The sequence below is a fragment of the Lutzomyia longipalpis genome, chromosome 2 (assembly GCF_024334085.1).
Source record: "Lutzomyia longipalpis isolate SR_M1_2022 chromosome 2, ASM2433408v1".
Lineage (NCBI taxonomy): Eukaryota > Metazoa > Arthropoda > Insecta > Diptera > Psychodidae > Lutzomyia > Lutzomyia longipalpis.
Genome location: NC_074708.1, coordinates 9,648,603 through 9,672,166, shown reverse-complemented (window position 1 = coordinate 9,672,166; position 23,564 = coordinate 9,648,603). Strand labels below are relative to the sequence as shown.

At 33.5% G+C, this 23,564-nt stretch overlaps 1 protein-coding gene across 2 annotated transcripts; it reads right to left on the bottom strand.

Annotated features, from left to right (window-relative positions):
* Window positions 1–343: 343 nt before the first annotated feature.
* Window positions 344–23,455, bottom strand: LOC129788933 (Ca(2+)/calmodulin-responsive adenylate cyclase). Of its 2 annotated transcripts, XM_055825403.1 has the most exons (12): window positions 22,734–23,455; window positions 15,664–15,916; window positions 15,338–15,517; window positions 12,536–13,395; window positions 11,657–11,996; window positions 10,966–11,043; window positions 8,714–8,980; window positions 8,360–8,557; window positions 6,141–7,193; window positions 4,455–6,052; window positions 4,113–4,375; window positions 344–3,162 (listed from the first exon to the last, which is right to left on the bottom strand). In XM_055825403.1, exons 2-12 carry the CDS (start codon window positions 15,862–15,864, stop codon window positions 2,876–2,878), a joined length of 5,325 nt encoding a protein of 1,774 aa, XP_055681378.1. In that variant the 5' UTR covers window positions 15,865–15,916; window positions 22,734–23,455; the 3' UTR covers window positions 344–2,875. The 2 variants fall into 2 exon arrangements, with proteins under 2 accessions (XP_055681378.1, XP_055681379.1); XM_055825404.1 differs by lacking the exon at window positions 10,966–11,043.
* Window positions 23,456–23,564: the final 109 nt, after the last annotated feature.

The window sequence follows — 23,564 nt, the reverse complement described above, 5'->3', positions numbered from 1 at the left end:
ATTGAGAAGTAGAAATATAAATCTTCTCTGGGAATTTAAATCCCAAAAGAATTCACACACAGTGTTATTGATAAAATACTTCCACCACATACAATAAATATTATGTCTCGTGAGATATTGAATTTATTACACGCCGTACTTGGGGTAACAATGAACCATCCCTCCGAAATTCTTCATTTTTTTTTCTTACGAACAGTCTCTGTGTGGTTTAGTGTGGTTCCTTCCTCGCTTTTTTTTGTTACAAAAAAGAATCCCTCAAACTCCTTCTTTTTAATATTTTTTTTTTTATCTTTGTCTGTGTTTTATGAATAATATTTCAAAATTTTACATCATACAAAATATCTTTTTGCAATTTTCATTTTTCTCTCTCTCTCCTGTCATCGTTTTATGAGATTTATAACAAGTGTTAGACGCTCTTTCGCTGTTTGAGTAAGAAAATAAACCCGCTTGTGTCGTATTTCATGTGCCTCAAATGATTTCTTTTGCTTTGCTGTTAGACACACTTTACACACAAAAAAGCCCTCACCCCGAAATGCTTTAGAAGAAAAATTCATGCTGTGAATTTTCTTTCCTATCAATTTTCTCGCCTTGAAACATTTTTCCTTTTTTTTCTTTAACAAAAATTGCACCACGTCCTGAATTGTTTTATTTTATTCCTTTTTCAACCACAAAAGATAACCAAATTGATGAAATTTTGTAATAAAAACTGATGAAATTTGTAAGAAAATAAAAACATACGAATTTTGTAGGTAATAAAAAGAGAAAATTTCTTTTAAAAAAATAGCACCAGAAGTAAGAGATATTTCTACCTTAGAAAAAAAGGTTTTCCTTGTAAAAAAAGGTCAATTCAAAAATCGAAGACAAAAGTTCTATAAAAAATTCTAAAATTTTTGCCCCATAAAGCATTACGAATAACTTAACAAAATACTGCGCTGAATTTTTTTAGCTGTGTTTCTTTCAGACACAGCTTTTGTGTACCGAGCAAAATCGAAAGTCGTCAGATCGGGCTCAAACTTGGGATGAGCACGAATTAGGGTCCCCACATTCCAAAAAACGTATGCGCCAAAAAAAATTTTTTTCCGGCCGGCCGGCCGTCCGTCCGTCCGTAGTATAACGCTAAATTGCGAGAGAACGGTAATAGATAGAGACTTGCGGTAAACGGCAAAGTTTAAATATCGACTGGAAGACATCCGATTATGATGTCAAATTTTACCCCCCACCCCCGCGTCCGCCATTTTGAATAACCTCAAAATTTTGTTTTGCTTATATCTCAGCCCCTGTAATAGCTAAAAATCTGAAATTTTTATATGTTGTAGGGGCCATCAAGACCTTTCCAACGATACCTTATTCTCGAAAATCGGTCAAGCCGTTTAGTCAATATGGCCGCCACAATTTTTCATCGAAAATCGACCATAACTCGAAAACGGCTTGACCGATTTTGATCAACCCGAGCTCAAATGAAAGCTCTCAACAAACCCTACAACTCTCTAGAACATCTGAAGTTTCAAAAATGACCGCTAGGGGGCCAAAAATCAAAAACAAAATTTTCGATGAGTTTTCGATGAATATCTCGAAAACGCCATTATCGATTTGCTTCATTTTTTGATATGTTATAGCTGACCATATTATCTAGCTCCATGCCAAAAATGAAGAAAATCTATGTCGCCGTTCTCGAGATATAGCCTTCCAAAGTTGGCATGTCATATCTCGGGTTCTACAAGTCCGATTTTGATCAACTCAAGTGCAAATCAAAGGTTTCGTGAAGCCCTACAAATGTCTAGAACATTGCAACTTCGAGAAATGACCGCGAGAGGCGCTAAAGTCAAAATAAATATTTTCGAAAATTTCGAACTCGAATATTTCGAAAATGCCATTATCGATTTACTTCATATTTTAATATGTTATAGTTGAGGTTAAGACATTTCCAACGATAGCTCAAACTCGAAAATCTATGGAGCCATTCCCGAGATATGGCATTTTAAAGATTTCTTGGGGGATGACTTTTCAACTTTTCCCGATTTTTAATGTATTTAAACAAATTCGCGTTCTAGTTTGCTCTCACAAAATTGGTACACTGAAAGAAACACAGCTCTCGTAAGCTTGGTCAGCTTACCCGTACATTTTCAACTTCTCTGCAAGATTCTTCTTTTCTAATTCCTACCTTATCGTGGTTAGTTTGTCATTTTTATGCAAAAAAACTCGATAAAATATTTGGCATTTAGCCACTATTTTAATTTACAATTTTAAATCGCTTTTAAAGCGAAAAGAAAAAAAAAGATTTTTTTTTTAATAAACAAATCCCCACGCAATGATTTTCTTTTAACAATTTTATGCTGCCTTTTACAGTACACGATGCTTCTTTTTTTTCTAATTTAATTTCTAAATTTCTTTTCTCACCTTTCTAGAGCCTAAAAAAACCATTTAAAAACGCATTTTATTCGCATTATCAGTCAGAATTAATAAATCGAAATATTTATCATTATATAAAATAAATATTTCAGCAAAACTCCTTCCCTCTTCGTACGGTAAAACTGAAGGAATATCAAGGTAAAAAAAAAGATTTTTCTTTAATATTAATTTGTAAAGAGAAAAAAAAGTTATAGCAAATAGACAATAATTATTATTCTAAATGTTTACTCATAAATACTTTTTTGTCACGTTTTTTTCTTCATTATATTACCTTCTCCTCTCGCATCTAGACACTAGAATAATTTATGTTGTGTGATAATATTTATAAATTATATATAATATACCATTTTTTTTAGTCAATAATTTTACACGAGATTGTGCTCACGGTGAGAACTCTCTCGAAAACAAAAGAGCCTCCCGCAATTTTTTCACTTCTTTTTTTTTAGTTTTTATCATTTTTGCACACTCAAACCTGTGGTCCGAATTTGCTGGTAATCTTGTGTGATGCACTCACAATGGCCATTTCATGCTTTGCATCGAGTTCGCAGTCATACAACCCACTGAGGGAGTCCAAGCTGAGAAGACGTGAACTTGCACGACTCGATATTGACGTATCATCCACATCTGGAGCATTGTAGAGGGAATTCACATCAGACAGGGCACCTTCGGCATCCGTTAGCCCTGCCTCATTGAGTAGGGAAACATTCTCCAGGCCAGGTTCATCTGTAATGTACCCAGCACTTTCAGCTCCACCTGCAAAGGAAGTTTTTATTTAAACTTTTAAATAAATTTAAAACGCAAAAAACATGAGGAAACATTTAGATTATTTTTTATTTAGTTTATTACAATTTGAGCTTCATAATTCGACTTTTTTTAAACAAAAGAATCATTTGAATGAAGGTGTTTATTCATTTTGTATGGGAACACACATCATTTGAGAAAATAATCAGAAGAAGCGAAATTTTGAAGGAAATTTAGAAACAAAGAAATCGCCAAAGAAATATCCATTTTTCCAAAGAAATTATTTGGGCAAAAGAAACAAAAAAAAATGATTCAAAAATTGTAAACAATGACGTCACGACTGGCTATTTTGTCTCTTAATGTGCCATGAAGCATAAAAATTCCCTGTTAAATGAAACTCACCAATAAAACATGAGCGAGAATGTTTCACACAATTAAAGACACAAAAACACAAAAGTGACGTCATTCTTTGCATTTTTAGGAAATTATTTGCCAACTTTTCTAATGAAAAATTCTTTTTAGCAATTTCTTATTCTTTTTTGATCCTCTTTAAGCTTATGCGTTTTCTGATTATTTATATATTGGGGAGATTTTCAATAGAGTAGCGAATAAACATCTTTTTGTTGCTGATTCATCATGTTTCAAAATATCAGAAAAAATGAGATTGTTTGATTTTTAAAATATTCAAAAAATATTTATTTTTAAAATAAAGCTTTGTTTTTTATCAAAATAAAGGTTCAATATGTTCAGAACCTTAATAAAAGTAATTTTATTGAAACTTTTGAGAAAATAAACCCTTTAAATAAAAATATTCAAAATCTTAAGAAAAATTTCAAATTTCTTTTAAAATATTTTCAAAATCTTCAAAAAATACTCGAAACACTTAAAAAGAAAAGAAAACATTCACAAAACGCGGAGAAATGGATAAATTACAATCAATTGATTCAACATTATCGACTCACCTGTAGCTTCTTCCCGGCACTCTTCATCACTCCACTCAGATTGACTTTCCAATTCGCAGTGATTCGAGTCCATTGATTGATGATTTGATGCACCATAATTCTCTTCGTCGTGATAAACCATCTCTCCCAACTCATCGTCCACCAAATTCTCCTTTGAGCCATTTACTTTTGCGCAATTCTTCTCCGTCACCGCAGCGGCCCCCACTTTGACCTGACGGTGATTTTCATGGAGAATTTCACATGATTCCGTGTCGGAAGTTTGCCTATTTATTTTTCAGAAAGATCCCAGTCAGAAAAAAAAAGAATCAATTTGCATGAATAAAAATATTTTTTTAGACTTACATTTGGCTCGATTCCGATGGATTCTTATTGCGGGTGATTTCCTTGATGGCCTCCAGGCCGACGGGGTGCTTGTTGAAGAGTAAACTATGATTGGACTTTGGCTCAATTCCCTCGAGTTCGTATTTTGTTTTATCGTGCTGCTGGTGATTTTGTTGCTGTTGGCGATTGCCTGAGTAATTCATTGGTGCGACATTTCGGCCATTGCTCAAATTATTCGCCTTTGCCGTGGATTCTTGGAGTAATCGCTGAATTTCACGCTCAAAGGGGCTCTTATTCTTTCCCCACGTGTCCACGTGGTACTCAAAGGAATTACACGATTCCCCCTTGTTGTGTGCCGTTGAGGCAGCTTGACTTTCGGTGGTTGAACTCACTTCGAGATCCTTCAGCTGACTCAGATCGATTGGACTGAGCTTGGGACTACTCGTGGGATCTGCTTGTATATCACAGGGATAGAGCCACTGAAGGGGATTCATTGCCTTGGCGTACTGATGATGTGCAACATGGGGGGAATTCTCTTCGTCCCCCTCCTCATTTTCCGTCGTCTTGGAGTAGCTTTCATCGGACGATGAGACACTCGGTGAGTGCGGACGCGAACTGAGATCATCCGTTGAGGACATTTCGCGATTATCCTCCGTTTCAGGCGGTGACTTCGGTAGGGGTTTCATGTAGCCCAATGATGCAACATGTGGCTGTGGCGGACTAATTTGCTGCTGAATGTGATGATGATGGTGGTTTATGAGGTTTGCCGGGCTTGCATAGCGCGGTGGTTCGTATTTTGGTGTACCATGTGCTTGTTGATGACTATGCGGATGCTGTTGCTGCTGCCGCGGAATTACCTTTGCCACTGGTGCCTGTTGCAGGAGATGCTCACTCTCACGCGAAAGAGAATAATTCATATTATTCAGATGATTCTTCACATTTAAATGATCTTTTCGCATCCCATTCTGCTGCTGCTGCTGCTGCTGATACTGACTCATCTGATGGTACGAATGATGGTGATTGTTGAAATTCTCTTTACCAATTTGATTATTAAATCCATCGCGTATTGTAAAATTCTCCCTGGCACTATTGTTGTACTCATAATTATTGATGTTTGGATTTTCGGTGATGTTAAAATTGTGATGATATGGCTGCTCGCGTGGCTTCTCATAGTTGTGCATACTAAAATTCTGCTTATACTTGTAGCTATCTTCACGCAAATTCTCCGAATGTTGCAACAAATTGGGGCTCTCGACAAAATTGTACGCCTCCTTCTTCACATAATTCTCATTTATCACATTCGGATGATAATTCTTCTCCACCACATTCATATCCGTGCGTTTCTGATAGTAATCATGATGATTTCCCGATGCATTTGAATGATTCGCCTGATTTGTCCCACTTATCTGATGCTGCTGCTGTTGCTGCTGATGGAGATTCGTTCTGGCACCCGGCATTGTACTTCGATACTCACGATCACCACCATTTAGCATATTTGTGTGTGATTGTTCACACAGGAAGTACGTTATCATGTCACCTTTTCCCTTCACCTTAATCTGCCCGCGGCATTTGAACTCAAAATGTGATCCCTGTAGACTATCGACAACTTCCTGTGTCACCTGTTAAAAAGATATCCAAAAAAAAACAGAGAAGGAAAACTCGTTTAATTCTTAACCTTTATTAATTCCCCGGAAAATCCTTTCGTACCTGTGTAAATCCTGGAATTCCCGTTGAATCCATCCTACTCGCCACATTAACTGTATTCCCCCAAATATCATACTGTGGCTTCCTTGCGCCAATCACCCCCGCAACAACGGGTCCCACATTCACCCCTACGCGTAACATAAAATTATTGTAGGAATTCTCATTGATATTCTGCAGTGTCACCCGCATTGCCTTAACAAATTCCAACAGAGCCGTCATATGGCGTCGCGTTGAATTGGGATCCGTCGAGATCATCTTGTAGTCCGGGATGAGCCCAACAGCCGCCATATACGTACTCCCAACTGTCTTTATCTTATCAATCGCATGAAAACGCTCCTGACACAGCAACTCATCGAAATCCGCAATAATCTCATTGAGAAGCCGCAAACATTCAACCCCCTGATTCGATCCATCGAGTTCCGTGTAGAATTCATGGAAATTCGGTACACTACAGAAGATCACACCAACTTTCGCATAGCTCTGATGATACAGCTCCTGCCCCATTGTTGAGATATTATTGCGAAATTGATTATCGAGAAAATGCGCCGCCACATGCGCCGGAAGGAGATTATAGAGGATTCTCTTATTTGACTGCTGCAACACAGCCATCTCCTTCTTCTCCTGCGACGCTTGGAGTTGCCAAATAAAATCCAATCGTGCCGTCCACTCAACTTGACGCCCATGCGCAAGTATTGTCACCATGAAGATTATTATTTGCGCAAGAGACATCGTATGTAAAGGTATTTCAGCATTCAAGCGCCCATCGTAGCAGGTGAAAATGTGCGGATGGGATACCTCAATGAAGAGCGCATAGGCAATTGTCATGAGTATCACGAGGGTACTCTTAATCAGTATTGGCAATCGCAGAAACACCGACACCGAGAGGAAGGCAAATGCCGCTGAAAGTGAAATGTATTGCGGCAGCATACATTTCCTGTGGCTATGAATGATTTTGTCCAACTCCATTGAATCTCCATCCACCATAAATTCATGATGTGGTCGCGCTGGTGATGCTGTTACATTCGGTGTGCATTTCATTTCAGCCACACACGTGAACTACAACGTATACATAATACAGGGAGTATGAGAGAGAGCGGGAGAGGTAGAGAGAGGGAGAGAGAGACTCTATGCGAGATGATAGATTGGCAATCTCATGGAAATGTTACATTATCTCATTCACGACATCATCGCATTAGAATCGCGATTTATCAATCATTTTCAATCTAATTATCTAAATTCAATTTATGGGCTTTTGATGGATTTTTAACAAGAATTTTCTAATCAGGGACGTAGCTAGAAATCTATTCTAGAGAGTGATTTTTCTTTTATAAATCTTTTTATAAGAAATGACACTTAAAATGGGTTAAAAGACAATTTTGTTACTTGATTTAGAAGGTTTTACAACTTTTTTGTCTAATTTTAACGTTTGACGTTTGTTTTCTAACGTTCGATGTTATTTTTTGAACGTTGAACGGACTTCATCTAATATTTGACGTTCGTTCTAACGTTTGAAGTTTATCCTCACGTCTAACGTATTTTTTTCTAACATTTGACGTTCCTTTTGTGCTCCACGTACCTCTTACAAAGTTTGACAGTCTTCTTTTAACGTTTGACATTTCTCCTAACTCCTTACACACTTTTAGCTGTGATTCTTTTTTCTGACATTTGACAATTCTTTTCGTTCAACATTTAATTAACATTTATTGTAACGCTTAAATTTCAATTTGATTAAAGTTTGACATTTCATTCCTATCACTTGACGTTTATTCGTACGTTTGACATTTCTTTTCTAAAGAATTGCCAATTTTTTTCGAAGCTTGACGTTCCTTTTCTAACGTTTAAATATTCCACATTTTAATCATTTTCCACGAATTTCTGTCTTGAAAATAATTCATTTTCATTTCTAATAAAAAACCCAATCTTGTAGGATATTTAAAGCCCCAAACACCCTCCCTAACTACGCCACTGTTCAAAATAATATTATTTTCCTTTAAAATTAAATCCTAATTAACAAAAATCAAACCAATAGCAATATTTCTGCTAAAAAAGACAAATTTCCATTAAAGCTTAAAGCTCGAAGAGAAAAAAAAAAGAAAGGAATATTCTTCTATTTGATTTGAGTTGAGGATTTGTAAATCCATCGTTTGATGGAGGCACAGAAGTGGTGTGATAAAATTACAAGGGCATAGGTATACATGAGAAATTTCACTTTGAGCTCTTACCACATTAACTTGACCCACGGAGTAGAGGAGAATGATGGTAAAGACGGTGATTGCCAATCGTAGAACGAAACTCTGCGACAAATCCCAGTAAATCCACTTCAAGCGTACAGCCAGTAAGAGCATGAGAATGGCACTAATCCAAATAAAGGCGGTGAGAAAGAGGAGTAGTAGGATGAGGGTACGTGGAAGAGCTGACACCTATTTGAAAGCACAAAAAAAAAAAATAAAAGAAAAAGGTGAGGCAAAAGGAAAAATTTTTCCCACCCACATTCCAAAGTTTTCTTTTTCTTTTCTTTTTAGGAAAAGGAATTTTTCCTACCACCCCCCGCCCTTCAGCGACACATGAAAACATACCTGAAGTGCTGCACTGAGAATCAATAGCAATATACTACATCCCATTGCTGTGCTGAACCCCAAATCGAGATCCTGCCGATATTGGCGCTCCTTGTCCTTGTCACGGAATTGCAATGTGATTCGTTTCACATGAACTGACTTGTCTCGATCGACGCTGCGTGCCTCAATGGCCTGTGATAAATATTTGTTTACACGATTTGTTGGCTGATGATAAACACTTGAGTGGCGCTTTTTAAAGGGCCGTTTAAACTTCTCGGTAACTTTATTCTGTGTAACGGGATTTCCACGGGAAAAGAAAAAAGAAAAAAAGAAGACACAAAAAATTAGACAAAACACAGACACGCACACAAAACTGAAAGAAAATATAATAATAAATTGAGAAGAAGCATTAAGGAAAATGATACGAGCAAAATAGAGAATAAGAAAAATTGTGCACAACATGCCCAAAAGAAAAAAAAATGAGCAAAAGAAAGAGAGAAAAACATAAGCATTTTGAAGACATTTTCACTTAAATAAATAATAAAAATATAATATCTAATAAAATGTGGGTAGTATAATATATTCTATTAATGCCGGTAATTCTTCATCTCACTTTTCCACTCTCTTTTCTTCTTTCCTCCTCTATCACATTTTTTTCCCTTTCATCTCATTTAACCATGAAGATGTTTTGTGAAGAGGAAGGATCCACTTATTCACATTTTCTTCCCATCAACTGCCCCTCATTGCCATAGGGCTTGTCAGCATGTTAGCTATACACTCCATATCTCAAGAGAGATGGAGAGCAAAATAAAGAAAAGTCAAATGGTTCATTTATTTTTCCTTCATTTAATACAAAAGTCCTTCTCTCTCACACGTTTTTGTCTTCACCTTAATTTACAACGGCAATACCCTCATTAAGCATTCTCCATGTATATAATTTTGAGGAACATGTATACGATTTAAATATGGGTGAGGTGAATGAGCGTACGAATGTAACGTGTTGTGATATTTAATCCATTCTTATAAAGTACATACTAAATTCTATCCCTTTAACACATTTTCCTTCTCATTAAACTCCCCACCTGTACCCCCATTTGCTCCCCTATAATTTCATCCCTCTAATTTGCATCTCATCTCAACCTTTAAAAGACTCTTCTCAAATGAGATGATTTTCTCATTAGATGCAAGTCTCTTTTTATTTTTTCATTAATGAAACTCAATGTCAATTCAAAGCTGTTGCTCAAGCTGTTACCTAACCGTGAAGAGAAGGTATATACATAAGATATTTATGGAGTTTGTTTTTCTTTTGGGAAAGTTAATTAATTTTCCACGTTTCTTCTTTAATCCTTCAAATAAACTGTCTTCGTGATCATTTTCTGGGTTAATTCATCTTGAAAAGAAGTTTAATAGTTCAATTATTTAATAATTAATTTATTTGTTGGACTTATGGAGGAAAAAGATTCAACAATTTTCCTTTATTTTTAATAAAATTAAATTACTAACAAGTCCTTAAAATCCTTCTCAATCATTCAATTATATGAGTAAATATATTAGAAGAAAATTTCATGAGAAATCATGGAGCTAAGAATTAGTTTTTTGTAAAAAAAATTTATTCGTAGAATGTCCTTAATGTATTTAGTAAAAAAGGATTAGAAGTTTGAAAAATTCCCGAATGATCCTTAAAATCTAAGAAACTAAATAAAGAGATCGATTATTCTGAAAAATACTTCTTTCTTAAAGAATTCTTTTCAGATTTTGTATTATAGCAAAAATATCCTTTGCAACACCCATTTTAGTCAAGACACACTCCAAAATTCCTATAATTATCATTCTTATAAAATTCCTTTCTAAATTCTTAGTTTATTCCATGGATATAAAAATTTCACTAATAAATAGACCTTTTTGCGTCACCCTAAAACCACACACAAAAAAACTTTGTAAAAATTGCATTTATCACTTCAAAAAAAAGCATTGCAAGGATTTAAATTCCACATGAAAGAAAAAAGATTTATAAAGAAAGGGATAAAAAGCTTGTGCTTTGTGATTTGTTGTGCTCTTTCCTGGAAAAGTTTTCCATTCAAGTGAAAATTTTGTGTGCAAAAGTGTTTGTTGAGAATTACAAAAAAAAATCCAACAGAGGTTTGTGCAACACACTTTAAAGATAAAAAAAATGTACAAAAAAAATAAGCAAATCCTCTGTTTCTGGCAGGTCAAAAGAGCAAGAGAGAGAGAGAAAGTTAAGGAAAAAATGAAAAATTAAAGCATATTCTCACTTTCTTCAACAAATCATTCAGCTGGTCAGATCCTTCTGAATCCAAGGGCGCATGAAGCGCTCTCTGCAGCTGTAACACCTGAGTTTGATAACAAAAATAATAATACAAAAAAATATAAACCAAAAATTTCGTGAAAGAAAAAATAAAGAAGAGAAAAAGCCCATCTGCCTTTTGATGTAAAAATTACATTGCGTAGTCCTGTGGTGTAATGAGACAAATTACTGAAGAATGTGAATATTAAAGTAAGAAATATTTTTAAAAAATTAAAAGAAGAAAATGCACAAAAAGCAAAATAAAAAAAATAATTCACTTTCACCTTACCACATTAAAGCACAATTAACTTTTATCATTTACGCAACGTTTTTCTCTATACTTTTCCTACTTTTCTTTCATTATTTCTTGTCTTGATAAAAATTTCTACAAACAATGCCTCTTACCATATCCTATAAAGAAAAAAAGAGAGAGAACAAATACCCAATGTTACCAACTACTTGTATAAAATAAAAATTAAAAATTCTACCAGAAGAAAAAGAAAAAAAATGAAAAATCCCGAAATTTTCCAGTTTAAATTAATTTTCTTTTTGGAAAATCCACATGAGTTTTGTCGTGTGAAAAAAGTTATTAAAATAGAGGGAGAGAAAGGGACCGAAGAATATTTAAAAGGAAGTAAGTAAGAAAGAAAGAAGCTTACCTTTCGTGATCCCTTGTCATTGAAATTTCCCGTAGAATTACTATTGGTTGCCGGATACGTGCCCGTGGCCATGTGAGAAAATGGAACAGGAACCGAATACTTGATGGTGTGGAGCAATTGGACGACAACATTGGATACATTGCGGAAGGACAATTTTCGCCGATTTGCTGCACCAAGGGCCGACCGGACGCCCAATGTATTGAGCATTAGCGGCTTCCGACGATGCGGCGGCGGCACAATAAAGTACGTATCGACGGAATTGTCACGCAAGTATGAGTCTCGTGTACCTCCATGACCCGCTTCTACTTCATATTCACCACTCAGCGCATCCAGTGTCTCGCTATTTTATTTATTTATTTATATTTGCACAACAGCAACGGTGCGAAAAAAGACAAATTAAAATTGAGTTGTTAGTAATTTGGTGGGTATATTTTATTTTTAGAATCTTCCCCCACCCTCTATATATGGTCAGCGTGACCAATATTATGTACCCATAAGCTACAAAATACATCCCGGTACCTATTTATAGAAACACCTGCAATCATGTGGAGTTATTTAATCAATATACAACCGGTATAGATGCGGATGGATGGTTAAGAAGAATTTAATCACCTTTAAGCAAAAGTTTTTCCTTTATTATTTATCTTCTACTAAAGACTTAGAAGAAAAAAAGGTTAATTTGAATTGATTTAATCAATTTTTTAAATAACTGTCTTAACTTTTATAGGAGTTTAAGATTTAATTGAATTTAAGTATTTTCTTTTAAACTCTTTAAAAAAAAGGTTTCTATAAGTAGACGATCGAGTGTAATTAATTCACATTGTTTACAAATTCAAATTTAAGTAAGAAAAGTAAAATAAAAAAAATGGTATACTTTACCGAGTAACATGGACACGTCCGGGCTCCCCACCAGACTCCATGTGATTCGCTAGGGTGACATCATTGGACCACACGTCAAATTGCCACTTCCGCAGCCCGAGAACGCCACAGAGTACACGTCCAGAGTGAATGCCAACACGCATATTGAGAATTACATCTGTTGCCTCCACAACGGATGCAATGGCATCAATCATATCCAATCCCATTTCAACGGCGCATCTTGCATGATCTGTTCGCGGTTCTGGGATCCCGGAGACGCAGTAGTAGCAATCACCGAGAATCTTTATCCGTAGACAGTGATTATCATTTGCCAACTGATCAAAACGCCCAAAGAGCTCATTGAGAAGGCGCACCAACTCTTGTGCACTACACTGCGACGCGAGTACAGTGAACCCAACAATATCGGCAAAGAGGATGCTCACATTTTCATGCTTCTGTATGTAGATCTTGTGAAATTGTCCCTCCACCGGGGAGAGAATATCATTCTTCATCTCCATGGCCACATGTTGCGGCAACACAGATAGCAACAGCCGTTCCAATTTCTCATTCTCATCCTCCATCTCAAGTCGTGCCGCAATGCAATTTCGCGTATCCAAAAATGCCCTCCTTTGGGCTCTCTCCATCATAATATTCACCACCAAACCCGTCACATTCACCCCAATGAACATGACAATATTTGCCGCCAGGTGATTGTATTCCATATATTGGAAGGTGCCCGTGTAGATTTTATAGCCCGTTAAGCCAATATGGATTGTCGGGAGAATAATGCCAAATATCACTGCTTCCCAAATTTGTAGGGGCATCATAGCATATGCTAAGAAGGTGACAAAAACTATTTGCCACACACCTTCCGCCATTACCTATCGGCACAATGTCACGTATTTAATTTTCTTTATAAAAATCTTTTAAGCTCTTTTCTATTTTTCTTCTATTTTCTTCAACACACGTGTGCAAAACAGAGATAATAATTCTTTTGCTTCTATCACCACATCGTCTCAACGCATAAACACTCAATTCGGTATAAGAGACCCCCATTTGGGGCGTTAAATAAAATTGTCATCTAACAATTAGGCAATTTTTATACGCCCCTTTTAGTCAACCATAGCGCATAATAACACAAACTCAACACTTTGAATTGTCAAAGTAATTAAAAGGGGGAAATAATAAAATTGATTATGATTTTCAATTAACTCTAATTAACGAACATTTTATATTATTATTATCACGAGACCCGAACAACTGCTGTATTAAATGCTCCGGGAGACAATTTTAGATTATAATCATTGTTTTCCCTCCCCCAGGGCAATTCAATCTCAATTTGGTGATATCTATTTAAAAAAAAACTTCTCTGTGCAAAAATTAAATAAATACTCGCAATTAGATAATTGGAGGTTGATGAATTAAAATCCCCACAGTACTTATTTTCTTTTGCAAAAACAAATCACAAACAAACTAATAAAATTGCATGAAATAAACAATAAATGTTTTCAAATTGATTTTTTTCCTGGTTTTGTGTACACTCTCACAGCATATTTGCATTTTCTCTCACATATCGCTTTACAATGAGGACAATTATTGCATTCTAGAGAGTTATTGGAACAAGAATCTAATTGAAATCTATTAAACAATTACTTTGTCTGTTTATTGCTCCTCCTCCTCCTCCTTCTCAACACTCTTTTTTTTCTAAAGTGGGCATGAAGGGGGTCATTTAAATAAATTACAAATCATTCAATTGGATTTCTAATTCAATTTTTATTTCATTCTAAATTGTTTTCTTTTTTTTAACCTTATGAAATCTTCAAATATATATATATATTTTTTTTAAATTCCGTTCAATGAAATTTATAAGTTGGGAAGATTTTTAATTAAGAATATTGTATATGCATGATTTATGAGCTCGATGAGGGAGCAGAATAAAATTGTAATTTATAGTTGGGATATAAAGATTTCCATATAAAATTTTAAATTGAATTATGTAAAAAGAAAAATTATTTTTTTTTTAGAAAATCTGATACCCTGATGAAGGTCTTATTGTGACCGAAACGTCATCATAAAAACATAGAAATATAATTTAGAGTAAATTTCAATATTTTCAAACATTTTTTTAAGTAGTAATCGAATAATCGAGTAAAAGCAATATTTTCCATGAAAAAAATTAAAATATTATTCTAAAATTATTTCTCGAAAAAAAATTTTGTTATACAAAAAATTAAAAATAATCACAATAAGAAACATTTTTAAGAAAAAGTTTTCTTAATTTTTTTTTTCTTAATTGAAAAAAAATCTGTAATAGTTTTTAATATATTTAAAACTAAATCTTTTAATTTAAAATTGAGATTTAAAAAAAATCACTCTTATCTTATTCTTAAAAGAACTTAAAACTTTCTAGGAAAAATATTTCCAAATATTTTACACAATTTTATAAAACGAATAAACCCTCCAAATAATATTTAAAAAATGAGTAAAAATCCTCTTAGATTCCGTATAAATTTTATATAATATCCCCTAAATTCAATTAAAATCGACTTGTCGTTTGTAAAATCATAAATCAATGAATATTTCGTTATGTGAAACAAGAGAGTAAAACATGAATTTCAATTTGCAAATTAAATCCTTCATTTAATTGGGAGCTGTTCCAAGTAAATTCAAGCATTGATTGATGTTGAAAGTTATCATCTCTGTTTTACAATTCAATTGATTTTAGAGCCTCAATAAATAGTGATATAGAGGAGAGAGTATTGATTCTTTACTCTTCCTTTTATTCGGTTAGATTTTCTATATTTGTATGAAATTGTTACTCACCTCTTTTGTGTCAACTGGAAAAATATTTCCCACTGTTGGCATCGAGATGAAACACAATGCTGCGGTGAAGAATAGAAGAGAGTAGCAGAGGTACGGAAGATGCGTGTCGCGTATGACGCGAAATTGTAACAATGCCAGTACAATGGAGAATACCAGGCACAGAAGAGAATTGAAAACATTCTGTAAGAGAAATATTTACATGATGTTTTGCAATTATTTTATTGTATGTTCGAACATGATATATGTTGGAAAAGTCAAAAGAGCGGAAAATTAGAGATTAAAAGACTTTTCATTTTTATTTGAAAAAAAAAAAAACCAACACTCACATGAACTGTTGGAGCTTGCGTGTAGCCTAAACTGAGAGCTGCCATAACACCACAGAGCATCACCACAAGGGCCACAACCCCCATTACACTGAATCGCTGCAATTTGAGGGTATATCTCTGATAGAGACACTCCAGTTCATCATTTTCAAAGCGCAGCTTATTCCACGGTCTCCCGCGGGCTGCCTTAACCGCATGATCCATTTTCGCGTCTTCTCCTTGGAGTGTCAATCAGCGAGATTTTTTTATAGGTTGCCTATAAAGAAAACATCCAGTTATTTTTTTTTCTTATATCATTACAAATATCTCCTGTTTTCATTATATTTCTCTCTCTCTCTTTCCCCCTCTTTGAATACAACTTCAATTACCCCCCTTAAGCAATTTAATCATCCCGCGTGAATTACTCTCTTCATTGAGACATAAAAATTAGATTCGTATTTTCATTGGAGAGGTATTATAGAGACAAACCACAGCGAGAGAATTAGCTTTAATCAACATCCTCTCACCCAGAGCTAATATAAGCATTAAGAAGGAATAAAAAAAAGTCCACAAGTTAGAGAAAAACCACATTGAAGGTACACACAGAGTGTGAGAGAGAGATGGTGGAATAAATCGCATTTCAATCGACACATTCTCTCAACAGCTGAGTTCAAACGCAAATCAACGTGTGTGGATAACAAAAAAGTAAACTAAAGAAGAATATTGACGACCATTGAAGCATATAGTGTAGCTATATATAAATGTATATACATAGATAGTTTACGGACAAATGTGTATATTCTCAATCAGAAAAAAACGAACTTGAACCTCACATTAAAAAGGGGAGAAAAGCATAAAAATAATACATTTTAGCATTAAAGCGAAATGATCTGTTCTGACGGGGAAACTCTTGTGTTCAACTGATTAATTAAAATTAAATCGCATTGTAGCTACCAATTATAATTTGATAGGTATGTATACCTATATTGCTATTTAGAATTCAGATAAGGCACGTAAAGCATGAAATTACCACTTTATGAATGGCGAGATAAAACAATACAAAAGTATAGAAAAACAATAATCAACTATAAATACGTTTTTTTAAAAAAGAACTTATTCTAAGAAATGACTGAAAGATGACGCACGAGGAAAACACTGTAAAAGCAAAGAAGCTTTCATTCTTAATATCTTAAGATTTTTTATATGTTTTTATTATTCAGTTTTTGCATAAGAAATCATGGAAATAGCCATATCAATTAATAAAAAAAATGCCACCAGATGGATTATCTATCAGGCAGAGACATCTAGTTTTAAAATCCTTTCGAATGCAAAGAAATCAAAACTTGCTGGAAAAATATTAGACTGGTATTTACAAATGGAAATCAAATTGAAACGGGGTCAAATGAAACAAACATAATTAATGAAAAGACATTTTGTGAAATTAGTCTCATAATATCATTTTTCAATTTTCCCATTAGACACGTGCCTTTGAGCGAAGAGCAAAAAAAAGAGAGAATAATTCTGTTAAAGTTTTCTTTTTGGATGGTTTAACATGATGAAAGAAGAAGCTTTGTGTACTGAACAAATTTATCTTTCTATACTCAGTGGAGGTTATTTATTATTAATCAATCTTGAACCTACATCGTTTGGTATTTTATGTACTCAAGAGTAAGATTGATTGATAGGGTGGATGCTTGTTTTATTCACAAGAGCGGAATTTATAATAAATTGTATTTTATTATATATGTCTCTCTTTGCAACTATATGGAATCTAGGTCGCTGTACTGACAAATTCTATTTATTTGAGAAAACATCACATTATAGAGCTTTGATATTTTGCAAAATCTCATTATCTTCCCATGGGAAAAGTTAATTTTTTCTCATATTACTTCCTCTGCGACAAAATTTCCACCAATTTCAATGCAGAAAAGATAAAATTATATATTTTTTGTAATTGTGAAAAGAACGCGAAAACGCATTGAATGCAAGAATGGAGATAATATGCGCAGATTGCTTGAGAGAGGTTGTGAGACAAGTGTTGAATGTAATCCTGCATTATGTATTTTACTCACTCGCTTTTACACGTAAATCCAAACGTGACAACCTTACATAAGGTATATTGGATGTGTTTTTTTTATTATAACTGAGAGAAATTATATCTCTATTGCTATATTTTACTCTCGCTTTGCACTAAAAACATATCGCATTCATACAAAGTGTCTCATATCAACATTATGTGGTCACTGGGAAAAAATAAAGCATATTATGTATTGGGTGAAGTGATCAGATGAAGGGTATGTTTGTACATAAAATAAACATGATATGCGCATATATTTCAACGTACATACATACATTATTATATACGGTGTGATGATTTATAAAAAGGATTTTGTATGTCAATCAATTTTGCGCTCTAATAACAGAGATTATTATTTGTTGCAATTTTTATGGCTTCACTTGAAGCTTTTTTTTTTAAAGTAAATTTTGTCAACAACTTTAATAACAAAATATTTGTTATTATGCTAAAATACATACTTCATTGAAGGAAAGCTCAAAAAATGGGTTCAATGATATATACGTTATAGCCTAGAAAAATATTTTACCCGCACATGTCATTGATACTTTTGAGGAAGAAAAAAATAATGTAGACCGTATAGAGAAGATATAATTACTGATTTCGTTGTCATTGCCCCTTTTTCCTATTCTCCTTGTCCATAGAAAAGTTAAACGCTTTCTTGTCTCTTTAGAGTTTCATGTTTATTTTACGGAAAAGATGGGAAAAAGATGGTTATCGCATGGAAGATCAATTGATTGAATCATCCACTAAAAGGCAACCAGTTGGCTTTCTGATAAATCAAACGAATTGAATGTTCCAACAAGGGGGATTTATCTGGCGAATATTTGAACATTTTTTAGCGAAAATTTACGAATAATAAATATTTATTTTTAGTGAAAACTAATAAATATTCCTTATTGTTTTTCAATTAATGACTTTTATTATTTTAATTTTTATTTATATTCAATCACGACTCGCATAATTTTATTACATTTACCATATTTTACCTCCTTAAAGTTTTTATTTAAAAAATTCATTTTTTTATTAAAAAAAAATTTTTATACTAACTTGTGAATTTTCCCTACAAATATTCCGAATATTCCCCATAAAAATTACGAATATTTGATTATTTTTCATTACAGATAAATACCCCTTGGAATGTTCTTTTAATTGATTTCTTTTCTTTCTTCTTCCAAGTGAAATTGAATACTTTTCTTTATCCATTCATGGCCACACAATATGGTCTTGTATTGGTACATTAAATATTATATATTATCGAATTACAAACAACATTTTTAGATAATACAAACACTTGTGTCCTCATTCAAACCACATTTTATACAATATAAAAGCGAAATTATATTATTTTAATAAAATATTTGCTTGAAAGATTTTTTGGTTCCCTCCAAAATTTAACTCATCTTGTATTATCTCTTCTTGGGGAATATTCTAAATTTTCCGCTTTGTTTAATCATATTTCCTGTCATTATCTGATAATGTTCACTGAAGCTAAAATTTTCTGCAAAATACGTGTGTGAGGATTTAATTAGAATTCTCATATTATTGTGATGATTTGCGAGAATATTATCACCTCTTCTTCTTCATTTTAATCGATAGGAAAATCATTTATAAATTGATTTTCTGATAAGAGAATTTCATGACAATCATTAAAAAAACTTTACGCGTATCTTCTGAAAAAAAAACAACAAAAAATTCTTATCTCTTAAAGTTATTTAAACAGATTTTGCAAAAAAAAAATATTATTCCAATATTAGCTTAAAAAAAATGATATCGCGTGATTGCTAAAGTTGGCACGAATTTTTCCATTTATCCTCGAAAGCTACACGACGAAAAAAAAACAGAAACCTCTTTGTATGCACACAAGCGGTTTGAATATTTATTTTGCCAAATTCTTTTGTGAAATTGCAAGTAAAAACAGCGAGAAAGAGCAAATTGTGCATTAAAAATCTCCAAAAGTCATGAAATTTCAATGAGGGTGATCATGAAAATTTTCTCAATAATATTCATTGATTTTCAATCGATTCACTTATACAGGGGGCATATAATGGTTTATTCTTGATCCAAGGTTAAAAAGCAAAGTAAAGTGAAACTCCTCTGCGATATATTTTATGCTTTACTAATTGTAGTCAATAATATGTGCCAAAAATAAATTACCAACCAGACGATTTTGCATGACACACGTTGCCATGCGAAAATGTGTGAGGCATTTTAGAGGAATTGCAAAATGTAAAAGTTTTAAAGAAATAAGCCTTGAATAATACTTTTTTTTTTATTTTCAAAGAAAATTTTAAGGAAATTATTATTTCAATTTTCAATTTGAATAATTCCTAAGATTGAAAGGTTCTTCGTGAGAAAACAATTTAATTTCTTTTTATTAGTTTTCTCTGAGATTTTATTCGTACTTTCGCCTAACTTAGAATCCTTAGAACACGTTTAGAACTATGTATGTACTTCAATTTAAAGTAAAGAACTTAAATTCCCTGCTCCGCAGTAGGCTTAAATTAATTTAAGGCTTAAATGATTTTTTTAGGACATAAAAATATTTTTTAATACAAAATTCATAGAAATGAGAGCTTAATGAAATTATTTTATTTTTTTTCTCTCGAAAGAAAAATCCTCTTGTATTTTTTGCGTTCTCTTCAATGTTCTACATAAAAACACAATACCAAAAAGAAGGAAGATGAGCTCAACATACAATGCTTGTCTTTCTCTAATTCAATTTTAACTTTATGTACATTCGCTGTGAGAGCATAAATAACATTTTTCCACGAATTGTATCACACTGATGATGAGAGATGCTGATTCTATATGTCTGAGGATAATAAATAAAAAGCCTTTTGAAGGATATTGAAATTAAATATTAATTCTATTTAATCTTTAAGATTCAAAAAAGGTCAATTTTCTGTGCGAAAGGATCACATTTCCTCTTCTTCTTCTGTTATTCATTTATTGGATTCATTGAGAAGAATATTTAAGTTATTTATGTGAGAAACATGCGCATAAATAGCAGATTTATTAGCTAATTGAAGCCAATTTACTGGAAATATTTAATCGAAATATTTTATAGAATTTTAATTTATTTACAATAAATAAAAAAAATAACCTCATCGTTTTTTTTATTAATGAAACTAAATAAAGAATGAAATTGAAATAATACTTTTCAATTTTCTCATTAATTTGCATTCTTTTTGGCACAATAATAATCACCTCTCCATCACTTTTTTATTGACCTCAAAATTACCGCATATATACTAAATACTTTGGAATGAAATGAGAAATATGTAGGTATGTAAATAGGCCTTTATTGAATAGAAGAAAAAAAATATACCAACAATATAATATTTCAAGTCAATGTATGAAGAAAATTTGTATTATTATGGTGTGGAGGCACGAGACAGAGAATTTGTTCAAATTATTAGCATTAAACATGAGAAATATTTTTGCTTTTTTTGTACCCCACACAGGCATTCTCCACACCGTGAGATTATAATGTAATTTTCTTTTTTCTTTCTGTTTTATTAAATTGAGAGAATCTTCAAAGTTTTGCTCGTAATATAAATTTAATTATTCCTTCCACACAAAAATAATTATATTATTTTGTTCTTTTTATATGTGGATGAGGTGAGAAGAGAAACGCCCAGAGAGAGATGGAAAAAAAATGTGTTGAAAAGAATAAAAAAGAATGTGTTGGAAAGCCATGTTCCATTGCCCATTGAGAATCTAAATTAGACACAAATCTTCATTACACCAAAGTGTTAAATGTTTACATAATTTCTCCTTCTACACAACAACCAACATACACACAAAAAACATCCAAAGAATAACGACGGAAATAAGAATGGAACTGTGAATAAAGTCAAACAAATTGTGCTTACTGAATGTCTTATTGGAAAGTTTTTATTTTCTCCTGATTTATCTTTTTGAAAAAGTCTTTTCTATTTTCTTAAAAGAATTTTTGCTATTTTTTTAAAGAAGGCAAAATGAAAAAGAAATAGACTTTAAAGACTATCGAAAGAATCTATCAATGATCTTTAAAAATAGTGAAAAGAGTAGGTACTCATAAAGAGTTATCTTTCAACCCTTCAATATCGAAAGAAATGTTAACCTGCTCAAGAGTGAGTTGCACATAAACTAAGCTATTCAGGCAATATCTGTAGAAGTTGCCATTTATTTCAAAATAATCATAAAACATAATAATAATAATAATAAGGAACTATCCTTAAGCAGATTATTGGCAAATGATTCAGTAAAACTTTAACGATTTCTTAGATGAAAATTCTCTAGGGAACTTAGCCTTTAATTGTAATAAACAATAAATCCTTATTTAAAATCAATCTTGTGCTAAATCGATTAAATCAAATAAAATCCTATTAGAGTCTGAGATGAGGATTTCTGAGAGAATTACCACATCTTGTTTTTCATCAACAAATAACTCCACAAAAAAGCCCATTTTCACGGAGTTTTAAATCTTTATGAATTCATAAAGCTACAGAGCATGCTCTTCTGGACCACCTGGACAGTCCGAGCAACTTCCTTGGCCCAAATAAAATTAAACAAACTAAGCTAGTAAAATCCGAATGGGAAAAAAGCTCATAAAAATGGAATGTTTGTGTTTTTTTAATTGATTGGCGTGCCTGTAAGTGGTGGTGCTATCTGGAAAATTGACTTTTTGCGCGCACGTCGTTTTGGGATTGAGTAATGGGACAATAATTTCTGAGATTGTATTTTGAAAAGAAGAGCATCAGGAAACATCAATTAAATTGCGTTTTACAATCATTTCGAAAGTGTGGCTGATAAGATAGCAAATGGAGCGCCTTTCTGGGGGAGACTCCTCATTTTTTTCATTTTATTTTAGTTAGTAGGGAGGCGTGTGTTGGTGTATAAATATTTTCTCTGAACAAACACCACAAGAGTTTTCATTCCATTTTTTCGGGCTTTTCACAGACTTTGGGGGGAGGGAAGAACCTAAACCTACAAAAGAATTGAAAATTGATTAATTAGCCGTGTGGGAACTCACTTTACACGAAATCAAGCGGATTTACAGCTGAAACAACTCCATGGCGCTCGCCTTGGGGGCACAACGACGTTCACAGGGCCTCGTTTGTTGGGTCCATGTTCCCCTTATTTTATTTTTTTTTTCGTTCTTATTGGAAAACTCACTCCTCCTGCTTCACACAGGGTAGCACCTCCACATAGCCACACACAAGAGGGATCAATTTGCAATCAGAGGGAAAAGCGATTTGCGTGTGGCGAGGAGACGAGAAAAACAAGCAAAATGCGGTCTCGCCCACAAAATTATTATTGGGATGAAGAAAAAAGTCTCTTCTGTGCACAAATAAAAACGGGTTTTGGTGCAAGTTTAGCACCGCACTTTAGTCAGCACTTGTTCACGCAATAATTTCACTTGATGCCTCTCTCCATTGTGGCTGGGCAATTAAAAAGTCCTCCTCCTCTGGAGGCACAAAAACACTTCTTGTTTTCTTTTCAGCCAGCACCGAATCCGCGAGAGAGAAAAAGGGGCGACAAAGAGAGGCGAGGAAGTTTTTTTTTTATCTCACTATTTCACAGAAATACTTCCAGCCTCACCCATTATTTCGTCCACAGAATGACCAGCAACAGAGTACTCGCCACAGGCACCGAGAGTCTTCCCTACACGGCGACGATATCCATCTAATCCACAAAATTCACAAACAAGAAATGCCAGAACAAAATTTTTCCGTCCTCCCATTAAAACCACCCTCTACATTCAGCCTGAAACATCCATGCAGACTTTCTTACGACATTCCACACTAGTTTTCCAAGGGAAAAAGTTAGTTTTTTAGTTTTCTTTTGATTTTTTTTTAGAAAT

What these genes read in the sequence shown, in the direction of transcription:
- LOC129788933 (XM_055825403.1), bottom strand. Translation starts at nt 15,864, where the DNA reads ATGGATCATGCGGTTAAGGCAGCCCGCGGGAGACCGTGGAATAAGCTG. An exon ending in TGAATGATTTGTTGAAGAAA is followed by an intron (nt 8,981 to 10,965) that starts GTGAGAATATGC and finishes CCCGTTACACAG; the next exon opens with AATAAAGTTACCGAGAAGTT. An exon ending in CCATCGGAATCGAGCCAAAT is followed by an intron (nt 4,376 to 4,454) that starts GTAAGTCTAAAA and finishes AAAAATAAATAG; the next exon opens with GCAAACTTCCGACACGGAAT.